Source organism: Anarhichas minor, unplaced genomic scaffold (assembly GCF_050575085.1).
Source record: "Anarhichas minor isolate MPS153535 unplaced genomic scaffold, ASM5057508v1 ptg000026l, whole genome shotgun sequence".
Taxonomy (NCBI): Eukaryota; Metazoa; Chordata; class Actinopteri; order Perciformes; family Anarhichadidae; genus Anarhichas; species Anarhichas minor.
The window spans coordinates 18,411,742-18,433,131 of record NW_027466472.1 but is presented as its reverse complement, the minus strand read 5'-3'; the positions used below and the strand labels follow the sequence as shown (position 1 = coordinate 18,433,131).

The 21,390-nt window shown below is 43.6% G+C and overlaps 1 protein-coding gene across 1 annotated transcript; it reads left to right on the top strand.

The window, feature by feature from the left end:
• Positions 1-302: 302 nt before the first annotated feature.
• On the top strand, positions 303-19,500 carry cdon (cell adhesion associated, oncogene regulated). The gene is made up of 18 exons (XM_076100439.1): positions 303-375; positions 2,268-2,546; positions 3,054-3,200; positions 3,533-3,676; positions 3,773-4,063; positions 4,151-4,420; positions 7,482-7,756; positions 8,222-8,396; positions 10,141-10,257; positions 10,879-11,082; positions 11,698-11,879; positions 12,611-12,716; positions 14,807-14,929; positions 15,192-15,383; positions 16,059-16,366; positions 16,518-16,597; positions 17,626-17,873; positions 18,837-19,500. The coding sequence occupies exons 1-18, from the start codon at positions 303-305 to the stop codon at positions 18,989-18,991; spliced, it is 3,369 nt and encodes a 1,122-aa protein (XP_075956554.1). The 3' UTR covers positions 18,992-19,500.
• Positions 19,501-21,390: the final 1,890 nt, after the last annotated feature.

Here is a 21,390-nt window from a genome sequence, read left to right as displayed (position 1 = left end):
GTAAAGAGGATGTGTCGTGAAGATTAGAAGGATTGTCGTACAGGATTCATTTGGAACCTAATAGATTCCCCCCCCCCCCCCCCCCCCCCCCTGCTCAGATCCACCTCTGAAATCCTCCTCCAGCTTGTTATGTCGTTTATTTCTGTCTCACCTCTTCTTTTGTTCATGCCGATGCTGTCACGTTTCCATGCAGAGCTCTGGTTTGATGTGTTTCTCCTCTCTTCTGTGTGTTGCAGGTTTGCTGAACAGACGAGGGCGTGTGCGTTGGGCAACACGGCTGCTGGCAGGGGTCAAAGTGCACCATGGACAGTGGCCTAAGGGTCCTCCTGTCCACTGTGCTGTGTCTCAGCCAGTCCCTGCTTATCGGCTGCTCGTGTAAGTTGGTGTTCTTACTTTCAGCTTAATATGGATGGATGTGGTGTGATCCCCTTTAAAAAACTGGTTCGCTCATACTACAAACCATTATGTTTATAGTAACAATGGAGCAAATGGTTGTGTTTTTTAAGTTTCCTGCTCCCATGTGGCCAAAAATTCAATTATTGCAGCTTTAAAGTGGTCATTTTGATCCTCTTTTTGTTTCAAAACATATCTGGTTACATGCAAAAACTCTTTGTAGAGTCACACAAAGTTTATGCCAGATTTATGAAGCTACATGTATGCCTGATTCTCTTTTCTAACGCACGTAAACGAGCCTTGTTTCCACACAGTACAAATGCCTGTAGAAATACCCTGTATATGTATTGTGCCTAGAGCTGGGCGACATGGCCTAAATCTTCTATCACAATATAGGTAATTTCATATCTCGATAACGATATTTATCCCAATACAGCATGTTTTCTGGTAATTCAATAATTCAATAAATAGTCTATATAAAATAATCACATAGTAAAGCCTATTGTTCTTAACCCCTGTGTGAAGTACTTGACAAATGAAAAGTATTTTAAAAGTAATCAAGAGTATTTTCTCATTTAATTAAGAACTTAATTGCAAAATGAAAGATCATAAGTTTCAAGTGAAATTAGAGAAGAAAAGAAATCTCTCCATATACACACCGTTTGTAAGTCCCATTGAACTGAGTGATAATGTTAATTGTGATGTAAAAACAAAACATGATCTTCAAATCATTCCCTTAAAATGCTTCTTATTAATACTTATTAACAATTATTATCAATTTAGATGGCGTAATTGTGTATCACGATATCTCGATATATGATTTTCTCACAACATGATTCCATTGAAAGACGATAAATGATCACATTGAATTATCCCCCAGCCCTACTTGTGCCTATTCACAAGGCCTGTGAATGAAAAAATACAGCAAAGACCTTCAACTTCACTGTGATGCATCAGTGAGGTTCTCCAATAGCTGTCGTTCTGCACCGCTGTGGCTGTTTGTATCGTGCATACCACAAATTCATCGCGTGTATGCAGACCATCAATGCAGGAAACTCTCAATCATCATCATTGTTAAACATCAGAAGGATATTTCGCTGTTGATGTTGTAAGACTTTACAAAGTGCTTCACAATTCAGGATCAAATGAAAAGATAATTTGCAGGGGTTCATCATAAATAATTAAAAGTTAAGTTTATGAATGCACCATGCACCTGGAAATTTAAAGCAGAATCATTGAAACTGTCACACAACCTTAAAACAATGTTACCCGTCTCTCAACTTCAATGTCCTCCTTCATTTCACCCGCAGCTATCACGGCTTAAACCATGTACACGCCTGGCCTGAAGTTTGCCTGAAGTGAGCACATTCTCACTCCACATCCTTCCTTTATAAATACCAGTTCATGTGTGGGGAAAGGGCGTACGCTTGTTTTTTTGTGCATTTATACATCTGGCCTTTGGTGTTGGGTCTATACTGTCGTACACCAGAATGCTAAAGAAGCAGCAGATAGCACGATAACCATCACAGCAGGCAAAACAAGAGCAGGCGCCTCCTGAAAGTCAAACTTAATCACTAAAAAGGATGAAGACGTCAGCTTTAGCCACATGGTTTTCACTGATAATAGATATTTTAGAGTTATGGCAAAAGCAACACAACAATAAGAGTCAGTTCTCTCTCGATTATTTTTTGTAAAAGCTATCTACGAAATACTCCATGGCTTCGATGTATTTCTCACTTAGCCCCAATGTCATGCAGATACTTGCACCGTCACCGTATTGTTTTTGGTGGGAAAAAAATATCTGCATATGTTAATTTAGGGTAACCAAGCACCTATAGCAAAATGACTGACTGAAGGTTTTGTCTCCTCACCAGCTCAATATCCCTCTTTCCGCTCTGAGCCTCCCTCCTTGGTTCAGGGTCAAGGCTCTGTTGCTCGTCTGCTCTGCTTGGTGAGTCCTCCGTCAGCGGCGGTTTCCTGGCGCTTCAGAGGCCGTCCCCTGGACGAGGACACCCTGCCTGGCGTGGAGATCCACGAGGGCTCCCTCACCATCCCCTCCCTTAAGCCCAGCCACGTGGGCGTCTATCAGTGTGTGGCACGCTTAGCCAATGGGCCGGCTATCGCAAGCCGCCACGCGCGTGTGGCAATAGCAGGTACGGATACAGAGAATTACCCTTTTGTGCATACTTCTACTCACTTCAAAGCAGAGGGGAAGAAAAAAAGAGGAAGTTGCCTTGAGAAAAAGGAAGGCCATTTTGTGAGTGTTGAACACTTATAAAGAATGCCTGTCCTCGGCTGCCTGCTGCTGAGTGGCGGAGGGGAAGGAAGCTGTAGGAGTTTTTACTCGGGCACCCTTCCAAATGCCTCTTGACCGGTATCCTTAATGAGCCTTGGGCTTTCCTGTGTAGTGTGTTATGTTCCCGCTGGGATGCCGCTTGCTGTTGGACACTACACTAAGGGGTTGACCCTGATTTGGAACTGTATCAGACATGAATAGAATCGCTGACTGCAACAATAAACAAAGCAAGTGATCCAACACAAACAGCTCAGCTCAAGTAGCGCTGGTTGCCTTTGTGCTTGACTGCGCTGATAGTCGGCTCATGTTAAATGTCCAATGTTCTGCACGGAAATTGAGTTTAACTTCTTCTCTGTCACTGCAGAAATATCAGAATATGAAGATGGCCGACGGCGGTCGTTGTCGGTGCAGGAAGGCAGCTCTGTTCTTATAGAGTGTCCTCTACCGCACAGCGTCCCTCCAGCCCTTCCTAGACTAAGAGTACGAGGGGAGCGGATAGACGTGTCAACAGGTTTGTCATTTCTGGTTGTATTAGAAATGTTGAAAACCAAATAGCAGATTATTCTTGCATCCATGTAATGATGTTTTATGATTTATCTGGGTTTTTTTTCCATAGAATTTGGAAAAAAAGACGTTATTTGTTTACCTATGAATGATTTCTCTATTGAATTTCTAGAAAATGTACTACTTTACTATTAATATCACCATAAATGTCACCATGTACTATGATTGAATGATTGAAGAAATTGTTCACCTGCTCATGATGAAGTGCTCACACTATACCTTGATATTGTGGAAGTTCTCTGTGCCATCACTTATGCTGTTGTGTCCTTCTCTTTTTAGATGACTATTTAGTGCTTCCATCTGGAAACCTCCAGATTATCTCTGTTTCAGACCAGCACCAGGGCATGTACAAATGTGGTGCATTCAACCCTCTTACTGGGGAAACCGTCATGCAGTCTCACGGTACCAAGCTCTCAGTGAAACGTAAGGCTAATCACATATATTTAAGATTCAGAAGTTCTCCTATCTCAGCTGTGTGTTCTCTTATCGTCTGCTTACGTGGTTCATTTGTTTGTTTAGATTCGGACTCTTCCCCCTCAGTGAGGATAGTCTACCCCACCGCCCCAAGGACTGTTTCGGTGCAGCAGTCACAGCCGCTGACGTTGGAGTGCATCGTGTCTGGTAGTCCTGCGCCAGCAGCTAAATGGTTTAAGAACGGTAAGGAGGTCACACCGGGGCCTTCTCACCGACAGCACAACAACCTGGCCTTTGTTGCGGTGACGAGGAGTGATGAAGGGAGTTACGCCTGTGCTGCTGAGACCAAGCAGTCACAGACGGTGACCAGTGCTAACTATACTGTGAATGTTCTTGGTGAGAAAAATGCAAGAAAGGGGTTTGGCGGTGTGGGGATGTTTGCAGCAGACCCCATGGTGATGTTAATCTTCCTCTCCTCCACAGAGCCCATGTCGATCGCAGAGGGCCTGACCAACCAGCTCGTCTCTCATGGCTCCTCCACTCGTTTTACCTGCGTAGCGACAGGAAGCCCTTCCCCAAACATCACCTGGCTGTTCAACGCCAACCCCATCACCCCATCGCGCCGCTTCCAGATCTCTGGATCCTCACTTGTTATTACAGACGTGACATCACAGGATGAGGGCTTGTTTCAGTGTCTGCTGGACAACGGGATTGGCTCGGCACAGTCATCTGGAATCCTTACGACGCAATCGGGTATGGATCAGTCATCTTAAACTAATCTGGTACTTGGCTTTAAGTTGGAGCTATCTCAACTCAGCTTTATTAGTGATGAATACATCTTTTAACCCGCTGAATGCCTTGAACCCACTGTTGAATAATCTGTCAAAAATGTCATTCATCAACGATTAATCAGTTGATAGAAAATATGTGCAAAGCACATGTGCAAAGCCAAAGGGCACATCTTCTAATTGCCTGTTTCATCTGACAAAAACCAAAAGATATGCAAATTACAATGATCACACAGAAAATCCAAACAAAGCCTCACATTTAATTTGCAGGGAGCAGAGAATGTTTCGCTTTTTTTATTGATAAATTAGTTTAACCATAATCAAAAAAGTCATTCAACCCTACCGTTCCCAACATTACCCTAAACTTGATCCAGTTCCTCATTGCCACTGAACGGTAAGATCATGACTAACTCAACAACGTGAGTTTGTACGCTGACACTGGAGGCCTCGCTGAGCTCAGAGAGTTTACAGATACAAAGGAGAGCCTTTTGAGAATCGCCAATTAATTGTAAAATTGTTTCAAAAAATAGTTTGGAAAGGGTTAAAGCATCACACCAGGCGGGATCTCTGTGTGCCTGCACATACAGTATCTGCAGGGAGTCCTTGCTCTTTGAGTGTGAATATGTGTGTGTCTCTGAGGGCTGGTAGGAGAGGCTTAGCCAAGGCCGCCCTCCTCCTGAGCCTTGAACTGTGCTTGAGCGTGAGAGTGAGCTTTGTGCACGCCGTCGGGGATAAGCCCCCGGACACTGGAATGTAAGGAGTAGCTGTGGAGGGTTATGACGAGGACCAGACCACCCAGCTGTCAACATCATACACAACTGCCTTTTATTTATTAACACATCACAACACTCCCCCCCCTCCTCCTCCTCCTCCACCACCGCTCTCTCCCAAGCCTCCCCTCTTCTCGCTCCCCAGCCGCTCGCTCTACGCCAGGCCCCCGTTCTGGATTGACTGCAAAACATTTGCTCCCCATGTACAGACTACGGGAAGAAGAATGAGAGTTAATATCTTGTGCTGCAGATGTACACAAAATATAAAACTGATAAGTCGCGTACGCCCAGCAGAGGCGTACACTGCCTCCTCCGAGTTCAGTTTGCTTTGTAGGTACCAGGTGCTTATCTAATGCCCTTTGCATTCAAAGTAAACAATATCATTGATGTGGGTAGTGTGTTATTGTTAGTATCTCATCACAGAGAGCAATCCGAAATATATTGGGTTTTCTGTTTGGCGTCGTTGTTTCCATCACCATGACGACCCCCCGCTTTCATCCGTTAAGTGGGATGCACCACAGGGGAGATGTGGCGTCCTTGTTCTTTCATGCGATTGGCTGTTTCCTCCCTGCTCCCACATGTCAAAGCCAGCAGCCCATCTACAGCCCATCTAATTTGATCACTTGATTGATAGAAAATGTATTAAGCACAATTTTGATCATCCATTAATATGTTTTGAATGACCACATTTTTTATTTTTTTACACATCGTTATACATATTGTTTCTCATTGAATATTTTGGGGTTTTGGACTGCTGGTCTGGCGAAATATGCAATTTTGAAGACTTTTAAAAAACAAAACAATTTTGTGACATTTTCTAACCCAAATTATTAACCATAAATTGTCAATGAAAATAATCATTAGTTGCAGCCCTAATCACACCTACCACCTCCTCACCACATCATGAGGTCCAGGCAGTCAGTTAGAAATATACAAAAAGTACATTCACTCGTCCTCCATCCAGCCGAGCTCTGTCCAAACTGAGGCTCTCGTCTCTGCTGGTAATCCTCCGTGATTTACTATCACATTTTCTCCCAGGTGTTCATCTCTAATGGACTGACGTTTATCCGGGAAGGACCTGGCAGCGTATCTCTCTCCAGGTGCAGCAGCACTCACTCAAGATATCACTCCCTTCCATGAGAATGGTGAGGATGCCGTGGCCTTAATTGCCTCCTCCTGTATCAGCGTTTTGGAGGAGGAGCCCCGCCTGTGGCTAAGCTATGAGTCAGAGTTGTGGTGAGGGCAGAGGGAGGGAACGAGCAGGAGAGTGCGTTGGACTGGCTGTAGTGCTGGGGTCTGATTCTCTCCAGTATTTTAATGGTTGGCGTATGGAATGTGTGGCAGCTGGCCACAGTCCCAGGATCAGGTCTACTGTTACCTCCGGGCCTGTTTGTTTTACAAAGAGAACCGGCAGTGCCTCACACAAAACAGCCCAAAACTGGACCCTACATTGTGCCCTGGTGGCAAACCTCGCTGCTTTAACCTCCTTTCTCACTTGCTAAGGCAACTATGGTGCTCTTTGACCTCAGTGGTGTGGCTCAGAGTGTTCTTGTTGGTTGTGGTCAGTGTCCTCCAAATGCCTGTGAAAAATTGCACCTGGGCTCTGCCAAACCGGTGTCAGCCATAATAAGGCTCCCAGCTTGCATGATTCGCCCAGGTGGACCACTCTGGCGAAGATTTAATGAAGAAAACAAACAACGCATGATTATGTAGTGCTGCAGAGATTCCAGGTGTTTCTTGTTATTTTATGTAGATTAAACGACTTGTTCCAAACGCAAAACTTTCCTGCACTGGTTGTCCTCTGTGGACATGTAGGGCCACCTGCGTTAGTCACTGACTGAGTAACCTTGTTGCCGTGCTTCAGCTTTCATTACATGCTGCTTTATCACCGTGAAGGTGAATATATTATGGCACAATATATTTCATTTTAGAGCTGAAAAATTGATAAGAAATCAGAATCAGATTTGTTGCCAAATAGGTTTTCTCGTACAAGGAATCTGCCTCGTTCTAGTGCATAACAATAAACCTAGTAATAAAAGATAAAAGCAAGTACTGGAACAGTCAAGAAACATAAATAATAAGTGACAAAACAAGTCTTACAACCTGGTGAAACCTTTTTTTTGCACTCCATTTCCATTCAAGGAGGACTAAACAAGGACCTGTGTCACAGTTTTTATTCCAGCTTTGTTAAAAGTTTTGTGTATCAGACCAAACTCCTGTTATATTTTAATAATCCTTGATTTCTCTCCCTGACAGATCCACAGCTGGGCTCCACTGCTGGTGTGCCGCTGGAGGCTTCACCGTCACTCCACCCCATGCAGAGCGACGAGGGCCACGAGCGCTTCCTTACCGAAGAAGAAGGCGACACGATCAACCTGCCGGCTGACAGGAATAGCGGCCGTCCTACTCCAGAGGCGCCGATCATCATCAGTCCGCCTCAGACTCACAAGCCCGACATGTACGACCTGGAGTGGAGGGCGGGGCGGGATCGAGGGAGTCAAATCAACGCCTATTTTGTCAAATACCGTAAGGTGAGCGGAAAAAGACACGCTGCCATGTTTCACTTCTTTCTTGCTATTGTCTTAAAAACTGATTTTACTTTTACCACAAACATTCAACCTTTTTCTGAAGTGGTTTGCCTAAACCAACTGAGAATGGTGGAATGTAATGTATATTAAATAAAGAGGGTAGGGCCAACTGACTGAAAGGTTGCTTATTTCCTGTTTAAAATCTTGTTTTCTTCAGTGAAAAGATCACTGCTGACTATAAAACTGCAGCGATACAAGTTAAGACTTTGTTGGCAGCAGGAATCAGTTCTGCTGAAGTAGGAAATTGTGACATAATTCTCCCAGGGATTGCTTCTGAAGCCGTTCCCTGTCGTTATTTAGGCTCGGAAAGAGAAGACTGTAGACCTGCAGATGATTTTGTTTTTCCCTCTGTGATTTTTAGTCGTGTGTGTGTGTGTGGCCTTCTGTCCGTATCTGTGTGTGCGTCAGGTCGATGAAATGGGAACAGTGGTGGGGAGTTGGCATACAGTTCGTGTCCCTGGCAGTGAGAAGACCCTGCGGCTGTCAGAGCTAGAGGCCTCCAGTCTCTACGAGGTGCTGATGGTTGCTCGAAGTTCATCAGGCGAGGGCCAGCCAGCCATGCTCACCTTCCGCACCGGCAAGGGTCAGTCTAACCACGGGCTCTCAACAAAAAAATAAATACTCAAACACTGTTTGAAACAACTGTTAATAGCAATGTAACTTCAATGCCAGTGTGTGTTAGGCTGTTAAGTGTTTCTTGTGGTATTCATGGGAATAACTGACCACTGGACTCGACTTCACCACTTTTACAACACAGCTACGATAGAAAGAGGAAAACTTTCAGCTGCCTAAAACATCAACAGTAAATGTCAGGTTTTGGTGTCATCTCTTCTGAGTTTAAGAGCATCTGGTTGTGTCTGACCTCCAGATTTTGTACAGATATTAAACAGACATTCAGGATGAAATTTAATAGAGGCAAAGCAGAAACATGCATTTCATTCTTGAGCGATAGCAGTCTCATCAGAATAAAAAAACAATATGCAGAGCACATTGCCTATTCGAGTTAGGGGTGTAAGAGAATATAGTGTAGCTTTTGGGGTGATATTTGTGTTTCTACCTTCAGAGAAAACCATACAATCTCTGAAGAGAAAGCACAATAAAGTATTTTCAACAAAGCTAACTTTTGGCTCGAGCACCTGGCAAAATGAAAATGGTTTATAGTTTCTGTGGACTGAGGAATGTTAATAACTGAAGTAGAAGCAGATGAGACAGGTTGAGGATAAGTGAATACACCAAAATATAAGATGATGACACTTTGTTACTAAATGACTGCTGGATGATTTAAAAATGTATTATACACAACCATATACTGTATCCGAGGGTGGATTATTCCTTTAAATTACTACCTTCACCACCTTGTCCAATCGTAATCCTCAGTACAATCATAATGATCAGTATCATAATCATAATGAATGACTTCAAGAAAGTTTGTTGTGTTTTTGAGACAAATAGAAACAAGAACAACCGCAAATGTTCCAAAAATAATAATGCTGTACCACAGCAGGGTTGACAAAATGTCCCCTGGTCAGAAATATGTAAACTACTGCCAGAAACCACAGATATGATTGCATCCTAAGGCTGGTTCCTTTACAAAATGGTCTTGGACCAAGAAAATACCAACCAGTCCAAAACCAGACTCTTGTGTCCAGATCCAGAACGCACCAGAACAACGCCACCTCGCTAAGAAACATCTGACGTATCCTCAATCAGGTCATTTCTTTTGGTCTAAATGGCATTTATTCATTCAACTGTATTTTCTGTGCAATAATGAATCTAAATATAATGTTTTTATATGTTTGCCTACAGTAAAATCAAAAATCAAAAAAATCCAAATCAGCCTTTAAATGCCACCAAATGTATGAAACTAAAAACCTAAAATACACATGTATAAATATGAAAACCTTAAATATATAAAAATGAAACCTCAAATATCCAAAAGCAATAATGAGGACATGATCTTGGTATTGCCAGTGATCGCTATGGCCATGTTTAGAAATGTATAAACTACAAAATTATTGTTCTTTACTTTAAAATTAATTAATTGCAATTAGCACAATGCTTCTGTTCCTGAAAGGTGTTGAACTGAATATGCATTCACATCGCACACTTGTCCGAGCCACAACACAGCTAAGCGTAACTGCAGCGTTTTCGAGTGGAAACCTGAAACCCACCCTGATTTAATAAAAAATAAATAAATAAATAAAAAAAAAAAACAGCTCCGGAAACCAGGAGGAAAGTTCAGCTCCACGTGCTTTTGGTGGAACTGATAGCCCTGAAGACTTGTTGGACCTTGTTTTTCTTACCCGCTTTTCTTCCTCCTCTCTCAGAGAAGACCACCACCTCCAACAAGAATCCGTCCAAGCCTCCCGTCATCTCGATGCCCCCTAAAGCTCCAGAGGACAAAACCACCAACACACACTTTGGTGTCGTCATACACGACAGAGGTAGGTCTGCGAAGTCCTATTCAGACAATGATCGTGGGATGTTTCTGAGGAAGTTACGGGCCTTTCTAACGTGTAGGTTATTGTGGAGTTCATGACCGGACCGTGTTGAAGAGACCTCAGGGTTTAATGTTCAGATGTGGTCTGCTTTGTTTCTTTGTGCCTTGGAGTACAAACAGTGACACGATAGTTGACACCCTGTAATGACTCTTTGAATGAAAGATGCTGTAAGCAGAAAGCTGTGAGATTGCACACGGCTTTTTGGTCAGATCTGTGTTCATGTGCATGTTTACTGGCATTACAAGCAGTACCTCAGATTGGTCTTTTCACTAATCCTCTCTCTCTCTCTCTCTCTTTCTCTTTCTCTTTCTCTCTCTCTCTCACTCTCACTCTCACTCTCTTACTCTCTCTCTCTTACTCTTTCCTGCCCTCTCTAACTTTGTGGCTAAGAGCCCAGGCAGTAAGTACACATTCCTCCACGTCATGCCGTCTTTTTTTTTTTTTTCTTTCTCTGTGAACTTGTTCCATCCTCACATGAGTTGGGATGCAGTCATGACGCCTGCCATTGGATTCACAGAAGTTTGCACGACTCAAAGGGTTATTCCTCATTTGTTTCTCTCCCAGTACCCGAGGCCCCCGACCGCCCCACCATCTCCATGGCCACTGAAAGTTCGGTGTATGTCACCTGGATCCCGAGAGCCAATGGCGGGTCTCCGGTCACAGCTTTCCGTGTGGAGTACAGACGCGGCCGCAGCGCAGAGTGGGTTGTGGCTGCGGATAACATCTCGCCTCTCAAGCTGTCTGTGGAAGTTCGCAATCTGGAGCCTGGTGAGCTTTCACGTGGTTCCAAAGGTTTCTCTACAGTCCAGTGAAGCATGACATGATTCCTCTGCCCAGATAAGGGTTTCTTCATCTAAAATCATCATGTGCTGCTATATGCAAGGCTCAGCACTTTACTTTCAAAAATGGTTGCCAAGCTGTCAAGCTTTTATTTGCCAAAATTATTTAAAAAAAGGTTTAGTAATTTATATTTTAAGTAATTAAGATACTATGCAGTTATACGTTGTCTGGTTCCCGTTCTGACTGCAACTGCACTATATAGGCCCAACTATTAAGCATGCAATCATTGTTTTTGATAATATAATAAACGATAATATTGTTTTTGCAGCCTGGCTATGACTGTGTTAAAAGTACAGAACATATGAAATAAAGCTATAATGTAATACAATAGATGGGGTGTTTAATAAAAATACCTTTCTACCATGAGAAAAGATTCAGCGCCTCTAAACTTAAGTGATGAGGCTAAAATTAATCAACAAAGACAGCAGAATTGTGTATCACCATGGCTGGATATAATTTATTGATCGATGCCACAGGATGAAAAGTCATCGCTCAGCACCACTGCACTGTGACATTGCCCCTATCATTGTTTTTCTCTCTCAGGTTCCTCCTACAAGTTTCGCGTCGTAGCCATGAACATGTACGGCGAGAGTCCTCACAGCATTCCCTCGAAGCCGTACCAGGTGCCACAAGCAAGGCCGCGTATCGCAGACCGTCCTGTGGTCGGACCTCACATCTCATCCACAGACGCCATCAGTGACACACAGATCATGCTGCGCTGGACTGTGAGTACACCACTGACATACAACATCCATAGGACTGGTGCAAGAAGTTGTAGTTCTGGGTCATAATTCCTATCAGTGATATGTACATTAAATCTTACTCACCAAGTTCATTTCTGATATCCGGGGGGGAAAATGCTAAAAAGGAGTGAGACGGGACAAGAAACACGAGCGGAACAGATTTGATACAAACTTGTTTGGAAGAGATAAAACAGTCAAACTTGTCATGGTTCAACTTGGAATAACCATACTTGTAGTAGTTTTGGATGTAGTAAAGTGGTTGTTGGTAAAGAGCAGATTTGTATAAGCTGTTGTTTTATTTAAAACCTTATTAATGTCCTTTAGTGTCTTTTCCAGCTGGCTCACCTGTGTTTGAGCTGCTGGTGGTTCTCAATCAGACCTTTAATCGAGCGGCTGTGCTGATTAGAGCTCTGCTCTAACAGAGATTAAGAGGCCCCGTCCGTCTACGCTGTGATTCTGCTCTCTAAAAATGTGTTTCTCCTCCTCACCGCAGTTCGGGCTGCAGATATTTCCCCACATTTACTTAAACTCAGACAGTCTCATTATTTCCTGAACTTTAGGTAGAAAGTGCAATCACAATCTTGCTTGCAGTCCTGTACATCTGCTGATAACAAGCCCCGCCATTAGTTGCCGGAAAATTTCCTCTCTTTGTATAATAATTGCTCACCAGATTGCTGTAGTCTAATGTAATCTTTTTTTCCATCCCCATCCAGTATAGCCCCTCGAGTAACAACAACACTCCAATCCAAGGCTTCTACATTTACTACCGGCCCACGGACAGTGACAATGACAGCGACTACAAAAGAGATATGGTGGAAGGTGAGTGGAAATGCGCATTTTAATGTTTGCGTGTCTGCTTTTCGACTGCAGATTTGAGTGTGTAGCTGGTGTAGATTGTTTGTCGACAGCCCTGTCCTGTCCCGGATGTTGAGCTCACGCTCTGCAGATAAACTGGGAGTTGGGAGGGTAATGGATACTCACTGTCAAGAGCGGGGTGTAGTGAAGAGGGGCATTTCTGCTGTTTGATTCATAGAGAGTGCTATCCCTGGGCAGCAGGGCTTTCTAAAATCTGTTTTTAATAAATGGTTGCCAGAGCTGAAATATGAGCCCGGCCACAGAAGAGGGCCTCAGGTTGCTGGGTGGAGTGCTAACAGTGGAGCCTGGTACAGAAAAGGAAGGAGGGACATCCTTTCACTCCGCCCACCTCCTATCCTTTTACTTTGCTATAGTCATCTATAGTGTTTTTGTTCTTCATAAAAACTGAATCTTGGTGGATGACGATCGCAGTAAAACTTTACTTACTACACTGCGATGGTTAACGTTAAACTGTGTAATCAGCGGTTCACATGCGTGCTGAACCGCGATGGGATATCCGTACAGATCACGGATCAACAGTGGTCCGTTTCACCACTACCGTTTACCACAGGACTTCAGTGTATTTTCATGTGTAGTTATGACCGCTTCCACATTATATCTAATTATTTAGATGTATACATCTAATGACATCTACAAACTTTTCAACAAGCCACACTGTCAAAGCCACTTTGTAAGATTTAACATTTAGATTGTAGATTTTAATTGTCTCTAAGGGGAAACTCGTCTCCACAGCACTGTACATGTCAGACAGCAATACATAGAACAGCACAATAACGACGGCACACAATGACAGACAACAGTACACACTCGGGTCCATTCAGCGGGGCCTGCTGTTTAGGGCAGCTATGGCTGCTGGGATCAGGCTTCTCTTAAAGTGAGCCCTTCTGCACCTCCGTGCTCCTTACCTGCACCTATCATTTAACTTTGTTAACACCTCCAGCATCAAAAAAAGACACTGTGGTAGACACAAAGCATACACCGCACCATTTCTTTTCATCAGGGTTGTTTTTTTCATGTCCAGATGTGTTTTTACCTGCAAATCACTAATTCTGTGTTAATTTTTTTAGTAGTATCAGTAGTATCACCTTTTGATATGATACTTTCAGTACTTACATACTTTGAGAAATAAAAACATATTTATCTACATAACTACCTTTTTTGTTCAAAAACTTTGCCAAAACTAATAATCTGACAAACCACTCAATGCCAACTTTTATCTGACCCGTACCCAGCAGTTTAATTCTCAGTACTTCTGTCACATTTCGCTCGGCCCTCAAAAGGTGCTCAGGTTCAGTACCTTGCTTTAAATGCCTGCAGTAGTCACTTTCCTATCAGATAATCTTTCATGTGTCCTGTTTAAAAATGATTACGTAAAATCTGTTACTGAGCAGAAACTGGTGTTTATTTGTGTATTAAACGTCTGTATTGAGTCTGATTTACAGCACAAAGTGGATTTAGCTTCCGCAGCAGCTTACTTTTTTTTTTTATTGTTCCCCACTTGCGACAGTTAAAATTATTATACTTCATATTAAACCAAGAACAGCACCTTATTTCTGCCTCATTTGTTTGAAATGTAGCATTTCCATGTTGGTCATTGGCGTCTCACCTGTGATTCCAAAGTGTGTGTGTGTGTGTGTGTGTGTGTGTGTGTGTGTGTGTGTGTGTGTGTGTGTGTGTGTGTGTGTGTGTGTGTGTGTGTGTGTGTGTGTGTGTGTGTGTGTGTGTGTGTGTGTGTGTGTGTGTGTGAATACTGGAGGCAAGCCAGGACAAACATGACGCTGCCATATATGGAGCTCATCTAGAGTAAAGCAACTGTCTGGGCCCTGGTGGGACTGACAGGGGCTGAAGCAAAGAGAGAGAAGGGGGTGAATGACAGAGCGAGCATGAAAGAACATGACCTGAGGTGTGAGACATGAAGAGAAGGAGGGATTTGGAGCAATGCGAGTCACTGCCGGCTCATGGAGGAAGTGATTTCTCACCTTTGTCCCCCTCATTTTTTTTTTTTTTCATCTCCCTCTCTTCTGCCTTCTCAGGTGTAAAACACTGGCACATGATTGGACATCTCCAGCCAGAGACCTCCTACGATATCAAGATGCAGTGCTTTAATGATGGGGGAGAGAGCGAATACAGCAACGTCATGATCTGTGAGACCAAAGGTAAGTAAACACAAGCTGTACTGCACAATAAGGGCTCGTGCGTCAACCAAACCTCCACTTAATCAGAAGTCCAGGCATGTTCCTGCGAAGGCTGTAACTTTAATGGCGGGTACAATGGGCATAATTACACAACATAAATGTACTGAGTTTTACGAGAGCAACAACAAAGGTTTGCATTCTATAGTTAGGTCCTGTTATTTTGCTCGGTTGCCATCGGGTAAAAAAGCTGTTCCTCATGACCCATCCTCCCTCTCTGCTGCAGCACGTCGGTCCCCGGGGTCGCCCAGCCAGCACCCCATCACCCCACCTTACCCTCACCCGCAGGAGCCTCCCAGCCCACCTGGAGGTCTCCTGTACCTGATTGTGGGCTGCATTTTGGGAGTGATGGTGCTCATCCTGCTGGCTTTCATTGCCATGTGTCTGTGGAGGAATCGTCAGCAGAACAACATGCTCAGTGAGTACAGACAAAGCTTGCATAAAAGAAGTATGGTTCTTGCTCACAGTGTGGGATTTTGGATGTGTTCCAAAATCATCCATCATATAGTGTGTTTTGTTCACTCAAAGTTTTACTGTAGCTAAAATGACTTTGCTGCACTCGTGCCCATACAAAGAGTTGACTCCATGTCTCATATTTAAAGATAGTTGGCTCCAGGACAGCGTGTGCAGCATATTCCAAGTGTTCATAGTACATATATGGATCCCAGATTGCTTGCAAAAGTGTTTGCCATTGTTGGATGGATTCTTTAACAGACCGCTTGGGTCTGTAAACAGTTTGGGTTTTGTAGCTTATAGATTTTGGGGAAAAGCCCAGATTGAATCACAGGTGCTCACTTTCTGTGTGAGAACGCAGTGAACTACCGGAACATTTATTTACCATCCAAAATATTTAAAAAGTGTGTGCAACAAAACAAGAAAAGTAAACAACTCTTTCATAGGACCACTGTCAGCAATATTTGCCTCTTAATTCCGTGTTTCTGTAAGTAACAATTATTAACAGATTATTATATAATTATCTTGTTGTGATTAATTATTTTTGTCATACTGGTCTCTGCCCCTATCCTAACTGTTCTGCCTCTCCATCACCTCCTCTCTCTCTGTCTCTCTGTCTCTCTCTCTCTCTCTTCTGTAGAGTATGACCCTCCCGACTACCTGTACCAGCGAGCAGAGATGAATGGCCATGTCCTCGAGTACACCACTCTTCCTGGCTCCAGCCGCATCAATGGAGGCATCCACGGTGGCTATGGGCACAGTGGTCCCATGTTACCCCAAGGGTGCCATCACCTCCACCACAAACTCCCCAACGGCTTGGCGTTGCTCAACGGCTCCGGCAGTCTGTTCTCACCCGGCCATCCACACGGCCACCCACACGGCCACGATGGCACCCTGCCCCACAGCACCCACGACTGCGAGCACTCGCACCCCCACCACCACCATAATGTGAGTGCTGCACCACAAAGTACTCCAGACCGAGAGACCCTAGAGCCTTATTCATATCCATGACATTCAAGTTTTAAATGAGGTATTTTACAGCAGCAGCTGCAGATGCAGTTTGGTTTGGCTAAATGTGGTGTTTGTGCTCTCTCGTCAGGGTGGAGGCATGTACACAGCTCTTCCCCAAACAGAGTCGTCTGATTGTATGAGCTGTCAGAACCTCTGCAACAACAATAGGTAAGAGAATTTAATTTAGGATTGTGTGATATGTTTTGCTCTGTGTGGATATCTGGGACAATATATTTCCGGGTTTTATTTTTTCAAGAAATCTGGGAATTTATTGGTGTTTATTAATCAGAAAATAAATCAACAATACAAAACCCCAGAATGGGATCTGTGGAAAATTTGCAAGACAGCCCAAGGACACTCTGTAGTTAAATCATTTATAATTTTTTACTTATATAATCCACAGCTCGATTATTTAAAATAATTTAATTAAAACTTTCATAGCTGTGTTTGTCACAAGAGCACCTTGAAAAACTGAAATTGAAGAAGATGAGCCTTATGGATATTGCAAGCAAACGCTCAACACTCGTATTTCATAAAATGCCGCTAAGTAAAAGAGCGCTAACACACACACACACACACACACACACACCCACACACACACACACACACCCACACACACACACACACACACATTTCCCCTCCTGCTTGTCCTGTTTATGTACTTAAGGGTCCCCACCATCACAGTTTACCCTGTGTGCACCCAGCCAGCAGACCTAATGAGCCCTGTGTTTATTTACCTCCGGCTGCTGGGAAAAGAGGGGGTGTGGTCACAATCCAATCGTGTGCCGATAGAGGGAAGCTGAGTTCAGTGAAACATGGTGAAGCTGGCTGCGTGCAACTCTCTGGGTTTGCGAACTTCACCGGAGGGCAAAACCACAATGTGTCCCAGTTATTTAGAGGCAGTGAGACTGGTTGTCTCTGGTTGGACTGTTGAAAACACTTTTTTTTGCAGCTGTGCGACAGTGCTCCCGTTGTGTTAAGAGCTGTCATTGTTTTGTACACTGTTTGGGGTATTAAGGCAAGGGGTTTCTGTGTCTGGTGGAAAATCTACAGATATCTGCAGAGAGGAAGAACCAGAGCGGTGTGTGAAGCAAAATAAGCTGAGAGTTGTCCGTGGGTGAGCACTCAGCAATGCACGGGCACCGTTATAAACACATGTCCCACTTTTCTTTCCATCTCTCTCTGTCTCTGAGCAGATGTTACAACAAGACCAATGGCACTCTGCCTGTAATGCATCGCGTGGCACCATGCCAGCAGGACGGTCTGGAGATGGTGCCTCTGGGCCAGGTGTCGTCGCAGTGCTACGGCCCCGACAGCCACATGCACACTGGTGACCAGGGAGCGGACGCAGGGTGCCAGCCAGACGAGCACAGGGAGTCCTCGCCCTCACAGCATTCCTGCTGTCTGGTCGGGAACAATGAAAACTGTATAGCAGACAATACTGGTGAGCCACATTTTTATACCAAATGCTCACAAAATCTTTCCTAGTATTTAGTCTTTTTTCCTCCGACACTTTTGTCTTTTTCTTCCTATTGTCTTTTGGTGTTTTTTCACTACAGACACAGAGAACTACAACTTCTCACTTCCTGTTTATTTCTATAATTGCAGGTACTTTTTGGATAATCTTTGAATCAAAACACAAATTAGTTATATCATTCGGCTATAAAATATAACCAACTTGGCACAAATAGCCTTTTTTTATTGTCAGCAGTAAAAGTTTTTAGTATAATAAAGGAATATGATCACAGAAGAAAAAGGTTATAGTAACACTTCAATAATGCTTTTAAAAAATAAATAATGCCAAACATTTTCATTGCAAAGAACACCTTTTAGTATTTGGATTGTAGCAGTGTCTTAATGGTGGCCTGTGGCCAGTGGAGTATTTCATGATAAACATAAATTAAGACAATTTTGATCAAAGTGACTAATGGCTTTTACATTAACCTGTAGGGATTTACTTTTTATCAACCCCATGGCTTATTGTAACTTTAAGCTTAGACAGTTAAAGGAAATGCAGAGGACAAAGGTCACGTATGACGATTCTAATACATTTACGTTTTTTGTTGTTTTTTTAGTTTACGCTACAGCTAAAAAACAAATTCAGAGAAACACGTAGATGTTCATGGTTCAACACTTTTATAAAATCGCACTGACAGTTGTTCTTCATGCTTTACTCATAGTTTTTTGTGTCATTACCAATCCTCATGTTGTATGCAGACAAACTATGCAGCATTACCACAAATTATACTGTGGGCCTCTCCAGAATCTGTTCTTGTCTTTTTTAATATGAAGTAAAAACCAAAGTCTCTCTCTCTCTCTCTCGCTCTCTCGCTCTCTCGCTCTCTCTCTCTCTCTCTCTCTCTCTCTCTCTCGCTCTCTCTCTGTGTGTGTGTGTGTGTGTGTGCAGCTGAGGAGGAGCTGGAGTGCATGGACATGGAGGGGCCTGTGGTGTGCTGGGAGAGTCTTGGCCTGCCAGACTTGGACTGTGACAAAAAGCCTGGGTGGATCTCAAGCAGCAGCCTGGCAGGCGAGCTGATCCAGCCCAGCCCACAGGAGGTCTGAACACAGGCCACACACAAACGCACTCTCCTGCAGCGTGGAGGGCTTAGAGAAACCACACAGAGAAGACTGGACGAGAGACAGTGGTGGGAACGTCACAGAGGAAGAGGACCAGCGATGGGCGAGTCAGAGACACTGCATGTTACAGTGACAGGGACACTAAACGTTCTATGGACTGAGCTGAGATGAACAAAGTGTGAAAAGAGAGCGACTACAAGAGACTGAGCAAGGCCAGATGGAGGGAAATGCAAAGAGCAAAGGAAAAGTTGCTCAAAGACAGAAACGATATCCCACTGGGTGGAAGACTCTCATAAGATCAAAAACTTCAAAGACTTATTTATTTTTTGTAGTAGTGAAATATATTTCATATGAATGTATCTGTTTTAAAGTAAAAGAAGTTTGTCTTTTATATTATTTATGCCTTTTGGATGAGAAATACTTTTTATTTTTTGTTGTTGTTTTGTCCCTCTGTGTTCCACTCCAGTGTGGAGATTAGCAATTGTCCGTGTAAAGTTTTGTAATAATATAAAGAGAAGATATGGAAGAGTAAACAACAAACTGTTTTCAATGTCTTTCCCTCCCCTCCTTCATGTGCGCGGCGCCCAATGAATGATTGCTGTAGTAAAATTCCCGGCCTCACTCCAAACCCATCGATATTTCTGGCAGGCCTTTGAAGTGGCTCTCTGATGGGCTGTTCCACTGCAGTGACCCCTGAATGGGGTGAACACTCCCTTCACTGTTCAGATTAAGGGCTGCTGCTCTTTGCTTCAGTGAATACTTGATAGCTCATCACTTAACGCAAAATGCACTGTTGCTTCGTGAGCACTGTTGACCTAGTGGCCCCAATCTGTTAGAGAAGTGGGGAAGTTGCATTAAAACAGAATTGCTAAGTGTGAGCAGCCCTCTCACGCAAATCTGAGTATGTTAAAACTCCTCTGCTGCCAGTAATAGAATACTTTCCCATCCTTTTTAAGTTTGTGGTGACAGGTGAAGTTTATCTGACCAGGTGAGATTCTGGTATCAGGTACCAACCACAGAAAAAGACTAAATCTAAATCTAAACACAAACTGTGACAAAGATAGCAGCAAATGCTCCATCCAGAGAAAACTTTATCTTTTCTCATCAATGTGGCATTCGTGTGGCAACCATGTTTTTTCACTTAACCCTGACAATGCAGATTGCGTCATTTCATTCAGGGAAGTTGTTTATGAAAAGACAAAAGGCTAAATCACCCAAACTCAAACTAACATACGAATCAAAGATCATCTGCAGGGTCTAAGTGACAAAATACATTGTGATTTGGGTGCACTGGCCGTTTAAGTAAGCACAAACTCGGAAGTTTGGCCATCTGTCCCAGTTTAATGACGTTACATTCCATGATTTCTGGGAACTGAAGGTTGAACTGCCAGTTGGAGCTGCTAAAATGCAAAGTTGTCTAATGTAGCTTTAATATCTGGCTGTAAAGAACAAAATGAGCAGTGGTATATTAGGAACAGACGGAGGCTGAGTTCAGTTGAGTAATTCTGTCGTCAGAATTACTCAAAAAGTCGTGCTGTGTGATGCTCCTTGATGTGTGGAAATACAGCAGATAACTCATTCATAAAACAAGTTGTAATATAATCTTCTCATGTTTCAGCCTGTCTTGGCCAAACCCATTTTTCTGAAGGCTTAAACCCTCCATTGGTTTTAAAATAATCTCCATGATGTGCTGGCTGATTGGAGTTGATAGGCTTGCAGCAGGCAGATGACGGGGCTGGCCCTGCTTCACTGAGGATGACTGCGGTGCAGGCTTTCCATGCTTGGTGCCGGTCTGCCTGTGTTTGTGCCAGAGTTGGCTGCCAGTCCCCAGGCCCTGGCTCGCCTGGCATCTCTCCTCCCCCCTGATGGTACACGGAATATTCCTGGCAGCCGGATTTATTCGCCTGCTGCTGAGGCGTGGCATAGCCTCTTCCGGCTGTTATTTTTAGCCTCGATGGAGGCTGTCGGCATTCGTTCACTTGACTTGACTTAAACTCGGTTCTTTCCCAGGAATAGTCTGCCTAAGTACTTCAGCCTTGAAACCGTAACGTGTTTCACTTGTGCACTGATTTGATTTTGTTTTTGAGGTATGGATCTAAAACTAAAAGTGACTCACGACCCAGAATGATGGGAAGAACTGGCCATTCTCTACCCAGTCTCTTTAAGTTTCCATTCTTCTTTTATTTTACTTCCATGCAGCAGCTCAATCGAGAGTCCGTTCTGATTCTCTTGCTGCCATTAGGAAGAAAAAAAGGAACGAAACAATGGGAAGGAAATGAAGCTGGAAAGGAAAGAGAAATGGTCCGGGGAGGGACAGGGGATGCTGACAGATGCAGGCTGGGCTGATGAGGAGAAGATAAGGGCTGGGTTGTCTCTAAATGAGC